General features: G+C 45.1%; 1 protein-coding gene across 1 annotated transcript in view; it reads left to right on the forward strand.

Moving 5' to 3' along the window:
- The first annotated feature begins 6 nt into the window (after positions 1-6).
- Positions 7-7,387, forward strand: part of LIMK2 (LIM domain kinase 2) — a 54,699-nt gene continuing 47,318 nt past the window's right edge. Inside the window, exon 1 of the mRNA XM_010828790.1 lies at positions 7-27. Coding sequence (XP_010827092.1) covers positions 12-27 — 16 coding nt within the window. The 5' untranslated portion in view covers positions 7-11. The remainder of the gene's footprint in view (positions 28-7,387) is intronic.

Consider the following 7,387-nt stretch of genomic DNA (forward strand, 5'->3'; position numbering starts at 1 on the left):
CCTCCGGGACCATGGCGGCGCAGGCAGGTAAGAAAGGGCCGCGTCGTCCTGTCCTGGGCTCGGGGCGCCTGAGGGGAGCTGGCGACCTCTCCGGGGTTTCTGTCTGTGTGGTCCCCGCTCCTCTGAGGGATAATTTGGCGAGTGAGCGCAGCGCTCCCCGAAGACTCGGAGGTTGTGGGGGGCGGGGAAGAGGGATCGCGAGAAGTGGGGGGCTAGCGGAGTGGGTCGGTTTCCCGCGAGCTGAAGTCCCTGAGGGGGGGAATGCCGGGGAGCATCTTTTTCTGTGGCCCTAGGGGCCGCAGGTCCTCAAATTAAAACTCTGGAAGCTGAGGAGCTCGGGTTTCCTTAGAGTGAGGGGTTTGAGGGAACATGGAGAGCACGGGAACCTCAGAGTTTGAGGCAGTTCTGAGGGAATGGAGAGTTTTCCCGGGTAATGGGTTTTCTGTGGAAAATTGCGGAGAGAATGGCTTTCCCCATGGGATCCAAGGCTTCTGGCGGGTATGTTGCGGTCGGTCTCCTGGGCGTTCGGATTCTTTGAGGAAGTAAGCAGTGTGGGCTCCTTGGGGGTTTAGGAAGCGATGGAAGGTAGGGAGAGTGCATCTTTCTGGGGCAAGTAGGCCCCCGCCCCGGGGACCTCACGGGGTCCCTCTGAGAGCAGAGAGGAATGTGGGCCAACACCTCCTAAAAGGAAGTATCTAAGGGTGAAGGGTAGCTTCAGGGTTAGGTTGGCTGGGCCTGCAGTCCCCTCCCCATCACCTCACACCACCCTGCAGCTTCCTGCCCTCCTTGTCTGTCCCCCAGCACCAGGACCTTACTGTTTCCCAGCCACCTGTGTGGGTGGCCCATCCTCTAGGTCGACCAGGGTCAGCATCCAGAAGCTTTCTAGAGCTGACAGGAGGGAATAGTGGCGGAGGGAGACTGTCCTGGATATCTGCCCCCTGCTTCCTGGCTTTCAGCTTGTGGACAGTCACTTCCTCCATCCTGAATACAAGGAGCAGGCCACCAGTGGGTCACTTCCTCACCATGGGAGCATGGCATTTTCTCCTTATTCTTGATAATAGGCTTCTGGAGAAAGAGGGCTAGGGGTAGACATGCTGCCTGTCTCTTCCTGTTTTACCTTTGTTTTTAAGCTTCCAGAGTTTCTTCATCTCAAATGATTTCTAATTTTTTTTTAACCTCTAGGTAATGTCGGTTCCCTGTCTTGAACTTTGATTCTCAGAAACTTGTGAAAGATCTTAGAGTGCAGTAATGTTTATTGGCTCTTTCTCTGAAGGAACTGAAAAGCTGTCCGGAGGTATTAGTGCTCCTGGATGCATTAGTTTGTACATTCTTCCTTAAAAATATTTATTGGATACTTCTGAACCACGCGCTTAGCCAAGCGCTGAGAAATATAAACAAAACAGACACAGTTCTTACCTTTATGGTGCTTACACTCCTAGAGATGAACAGTAAATAAATGAGGTGAGCAATTGAGATAATTGCAGTAAGATTGCACCAGGGGCAAGTGGAGTGGATAGGGAATACATTCCTTCAAAAAGCAAGTTTATACTGAGCCCTGAAGATAAGAAGTTAGTCCAGCTAAGAAAGGGCAAAGAACTTTCCAAGCAGAGGGAACATTAAAAAGGTCCCGGGGCAGGAAGGCACGTGGTGCCTTTGAAGAGCTATGAGAAGGTCAGTATGGCTGTTTTATGGGAGAGGAGACTAAGGTTCAGAAATTGCTTGTTCAAGGTTGCAAAGTAAACCAAGTAAATGGTGTTGGTCAAAATTCATATTTTCCAGCTTCAAATATGGTGCATCATCCTCTCTATATCACAAGCACTAGAATGAAGTTGCTCATGGAGTCAGAGAAGGAAGTCGGACTTAAACTTTTACTTGTCATGTCTGAACTGTGTTCCAAGACAACTCAGATTCTTGTGTAACAGGAGAATCAGCAACAAAGAAATCAAATATTTGCTGAGTACCTATGGTGTCTAAGGCACTGGGCTGGGTCCAAGTGTTACAGATGCTAGAGATAATGTAACTCTCCTCATTTTATATGTAAAGAAACTGAGGCCCAGGGAGGAAGATGGATTTGTCTTGGGTCACTCAACTAGTGGTAGAGCCAGGACTAACCTTTGACCTGTCCAGTGCTCTTTCCAGTAGTCCAAAGTCCTTGAGGTGTACAGGGTCTGGCACACAGTAGGCCCTTGGTAAATATTTGTGGAAATGAATAATATGTGGTTTGTGCCTTTGAGATATTCACTATTTAGAGTAATTAAGGAAAAAAAAAAAAAAACAAATCAAGACAAACTATTATGAGTCCTGTAGGTGACAACATTTTGTGTGTGTGTATTAGTCGCTCAGTCATGTCCAACTCTTTGTGATCCCATGGACTGTAGCCTGTTAGGCTCCTCTGTCCATGGGATTTCCCAGCAAGAATACTGGAATGAGTAGCCATTCCCTTCTCCAGGGGATCTTTCTGATCCAGGGATGGAACCTGCATCTCCTACATTGGAGGCAGATTCTTTTAATATCTGAGCCACCAGGGAAGCTTTCAGGTGATAACACTAGGGAATTTCAAAGGTGAAGGAGAACTTTATTCATACATTCATCCCACAAATATATATTAAGTTCCTATTGTATACCAAACACTTCTAGGCCTGGGGGATTCAGCACAGAGCAAGATAGATCAAATCCCTTCCCTCATGAAGTGTATGTTCCGGTGGTGAGAGATAGACAGTAAGTAAATATATGAATATCATATGTCAGGGGTAACTGCTTGGAAGAGAAATGAAGTATGATAAGGGCATAGGTGCAGTGGGAGGTCATGAGAACCTCTGTGGTTAATGCCATCTGAGCAGAGAAATGAAACGTATCTGGGGGAAGAAGATTTTAGACAAGGAATACAAGAAAATGAGCAAAGACTCTGAGCCAGGAATGTGCTTGGCATGTGAAGAACAGCATGGTGTCCAGAGTGGCTATCCGATTTGTTCAGGGAATACTTGAGGGTAAGATTTGAGAAATCTTAGGTAGGTTAAAGAAAGGGGGATGGGATTTAGCAGGTTGATATCCTGGTAAGGGAGAAACTGTGGGAGTACAGTTGCAAAGGCTGGTGAGTTTCAAGATCTTCACAAGGGGTGGTGACTTGATATGTAGGTAGAGACAAAGATTGGAAGGTGTGGGAGTCGTAGGAAGTGGAATGTAAAGCTGAGAAGGTGCGTGAAGCCAGCCTGGAGGTTTTAATGCCAGGCTTGTAGAATTTTCTGGTCTGTAGTAGAGACCATAGGTTTAGTGGCATGATGTGGGTATTTTATGTTTAGACTATCAGTTTGTTTTTGGTGGGCACGATGAATTGGACAAGGGTGAGGAAGAGCACCAGTCTGGAGTAGGGTACTTTGGGCCCTGAGCTGAGCTTGTTAGTGATAGGAATGGGGAAGGAGGCACCAACTAGAGGAAATGCCTTTTGTCATGATCAGGACAGGGTGACACGAATGGCCCTGGATATGGGATGGAGGGAGCAAGATAGGGTCCAAGAAGACCACAAGGTTTTAAAGCTGAATAGAAACCCATCATAGAATAGAAACCCAACTGTTAGGTTTCCACATTCCTGGTGGGTTGTCTGCCTTTTCTGGAGGCTAGGCTGGTTTTAGCCCAGGCTTCTGATCAGTGCAAACTGAGGCAGGGAGCTCAGGCTCAGACATACTAGGGAGGTGTGGGGTCCACCCCAGGTATCACTTTGGCATTTCAGTGAGAGGACAGGGAACTGTACAAGTCTCTTATAAGTCTGTTCCTTCCCACTTTTGACATTTCTTTATACAGTAGCAAGAATTAGACTCTCTTACCTATTCATTCACATCCAGCAGTAGCTAAACATGAAACCATTGCTTGATTCTATTAAAATAAACCTTGAACATCCATCCTGGGATTCTGTTTGGTCAGATCTTTCTGGCCATGATTTATTTTTCCAGGAAACAAAGTCTAGAATGTAGTTAAAGACATAGACTTTGGAGTTAGCAGACCCTGTGGTTTAATTCCAGCTCTAACACTTGCTAATGGACCATTTCTATTTCATTTTTAGTAAAATGGAAACAATACTAGTCCTTATTTCATGGAATCCTTATTTTTGATTTTTAGTTTTTAGTCACTCAAGTTGTGTCCAACTCTTTGAGACCCCATGGACTGTCAGACTCCTCTGACAGTCTATCCCGCCAGACTCCTCTGTCCATGGAATTCTCCAGGGAAGAGTACTGGAGTGGGTTGCCATTTCCTCCTCCAGGGGATTTTTCCAACCATGTTCGTTTAGTTCATGCTTGCATAATGCTTAGAACACCGCCTGACACGTAATAAGGACTCAAAGTAATTCTTCTCTGCCGTTGACAATGGGTTGAGAATGACCACTGAAGAGTGTACGATTGGTTAACCAGGTTCACCAATTTGTAGCCCTTCCCCCAGATAAGAAAATGCCCACTCATTCACAGCTAAGTAAACTTGTTGGAAGTGAGAACCTGAGTGCCCCAAAGCTGCAAAAACCACCTGTCTTGTTTGTGTCTCTACCAAATATCTTAGTCCTCTACCAAGCTTGCCCTGCCCCCAGCACCTGGTTTGTCCCTCTTCGAGGTCTGTTATTTTTGTACATATCCTTGCCCCTTATACTCATGAAGGGCCCCAGAAGTTTGTGGCCTACTTTGTGTCTTGCATGTGGGCACATAGAAAACATTTGCTGAATTTGTTTTGAAAACCTCCCCTTCAGATTTTAGAGGCAGTGGGTTTTTTGTGTTTTTGGTTTTTTTTTTTCTGGCCGCATGGCATATAGGATCTTAGTTCTCCCATCAGGAATTGAACCTGTGTCCCCTGCAGTGGAAATGCGGAGTCTTAACCACTGGACCACCAGGAAAATCCTGAGGCTAGTGTATTTAATAGCTCAACCGTTTCCCCAGCCAACTCCCTAGGTATACAGGAAAGAAAGAAGTAAAGCTACTCACAATTCAGTTGCCAACTAAGTGCCAGGCACTGTGGGAGGTATTTTCATGTAATGTATTTCTCTTAATTCTCTTGGTAATGCTGTAAGGTGGATGATATTATCCTCTTTTTAAAGATTAAGAGACAAGGGAGGTGAAAAAGGTGAAGAGGATTAAGAGGTACAAATCTCTAGTTATAAAATAAGCCACAGGGATGTAATATACAGAATAAGGAATATGGTCAATAACATTGTAGTAACTTTGTACAGAAACAGGTGGTTACTGAGTGTGGTGATCATTTCATAATGTACACAGACATCACATCACTATACAGTACACCCAAAACTAACACAATGTGCTGCTGCTGCTGCTAAGTCGCTTCAGTCGTGGCCGACTCTGTGTGACCCAATGGACGGCAGCCCACCAGGCTCCCCCGTCACTGGGATTCTCCAGGCAAGAACACTGGAGTGGGTTGCCATTTCCTTCTCCAATGCATGAAAGTGAAAAGTGAAAGTGAAGTCCCTCAGTGACCCCATGGACTGCAGCCTACCAGGCTCCTCTGTCCATGGATTTTCCAGGCAAGAGTATTGGAGTGCCGTGCCATTGCCTTCTCCGAACATAATATATATCAACTATATTTCAATTTAAAATCTTAACTGATAGGAACGGGGGGAGAAAGTTATTTGTTTACTTTCTTAAAAAAAAAACTTTAAGACACAGGATCTGAGAGGTTAAATAATTTGCACAAGGACACAGAGTCAGGTTTCAAACCCAGGTCTAATTCCAGTTCTTCTGCTTAACCCTTAGAAATGTTTCCCAATAAACTAAAGAAGGGCAGAAGGGAACAACAGCAAGAACAAAACCTTCTGAGATTCCTGTGTTTGTGCCTTGACCTGAAAAATGAGAGGCCCCTGGTTTGGTGTCATAGACCCTCAGAATTAGTAAGAATAATCTGATCCCTCCTTTTATGAAGAATCTAAGGTCCAGATAAGTCCATAAGCATCTTTAAAAATCATCTACTTTTTCTTCCTTAGACACTCCCTTTGGTATATTTGGGAAGCTAGTGAGGAGGAAAATTCTTTGGTATGCAGAGAAGAGTATCTACTGGAACATAAATCGTTATTGTTAGTCTTATTGGTAGTCACTTCATTAAAATGTGATATTTTTTCTCTTGGCTGTTTCCTACCAGTTGCTGCCCTGCCCATTTGCTTCCTGCTTTATCCCTGAACAAATCAGATTTCTATACCTGACCTGTCAACTCCCAGGGGGCACAGCAGTCACCATACTTGTTTTGTGCTGCACAGAATTGGCTGGGTTTTGTTCCTGGTTCTCATTGTCTAGTGGAACATGAGAAGCACCATTGATTTTTTTTCTCAAGTGAAAGGATAAAATCTGCACATGTTGGTTCAGGTCAGGCTTTATGGTTTCATGAGCTCTCAGCGCTTGAAATTTCTCACCACTTTGAAGTCAGGAAAGGACTAGTTTGCAGAAACCCAACTCTTAGCTCAAGATTAAGGTGAATTTTAGTGTCTTATGGGAAACACACTGGCTCTGAGTTGGGGTGGCAGGCTGAGCCTTCCACAGAGTAACTGTAGTCTTGAGCAAGTCTCAGCTTATTTGAGGCTGCCTAGGGTCATGAACTGAGAAGGCGATGGCACCCCACTCCAGTACTCTTGCCTGGAAAGTCCCATGGATAGAGGAGCCTGGTGGGTGCAATCCATGTGGTCGCTAAGAGTCGGACACAACTGAACGACTTCACTTTCACTTTTCACTTTCATGCATTGGAGAAGGAAATGGCAACCCACTCCAGTGTTCTTACCTTGAGAATCCCAGTGACGGGGGAGCCTGGTGGGCTGCCATCTATGAGGTCGCACAGAATCAGACACAACTGAAGCAACTTAGCAGCAGCAGTAGAGTCATGAAAATCTTAAAAGGTCTGGTGGTCTCAGAACTTAGGTTTGAGCCTTTCTCATGGTTTGATAACTCAGTTATCCTCTGATCCCATTTATGTTTCAGAAAAATGAAAGGGTTAGGTTTGAATAGATGATTTTTAGCCTTACCATCCTCGTACCCTTGTGCATGCCCCAGTAGAGTCACAGGTTGTTTGAGGGTCACATTACCAATTATTAAGTTGGGAGAGAGAAGCATGTATAAGCTGAATATGTTTTATACCGTTTTTCCAAAGATCCTGAAGGTGAGAAACTTCCTAACGAGCCATTTATTACAATTATCACCTTGTCTGCATTGCACACTTAGCACTTCTTAAAAGCAACAAATCCCAGTAATAACCATGAAGGGATCAGTCAATTCAATTCAGTTGCTCAGTCATGTCTGACTCTTTGCGACCCCGTGGACGGCAGCATGCCAGGCTTCCCTGTCCATCACCAACTCCCGGAGTTTACTCAAACTCGTGTCCATTGAGTCAGTGATGCCATCCAACCATCTCATCC

The sequence above is a fragment of the Bison bison genome, unplaced genomic scaffold (genome assembly GCF_000754665.1).
Source record: "Bison bison bison isolate TAMUID 2011002044 unplaced genomic scaffold, Bison_UMD1.0 scf7180017864495, whole genome shotgun sequence".
Taxonomy (NCBI): Eukaryota; Metazoa; Chordata; class Mammalia; order Artiodactyla; family Bovidae; genus Bison; species Bison bison.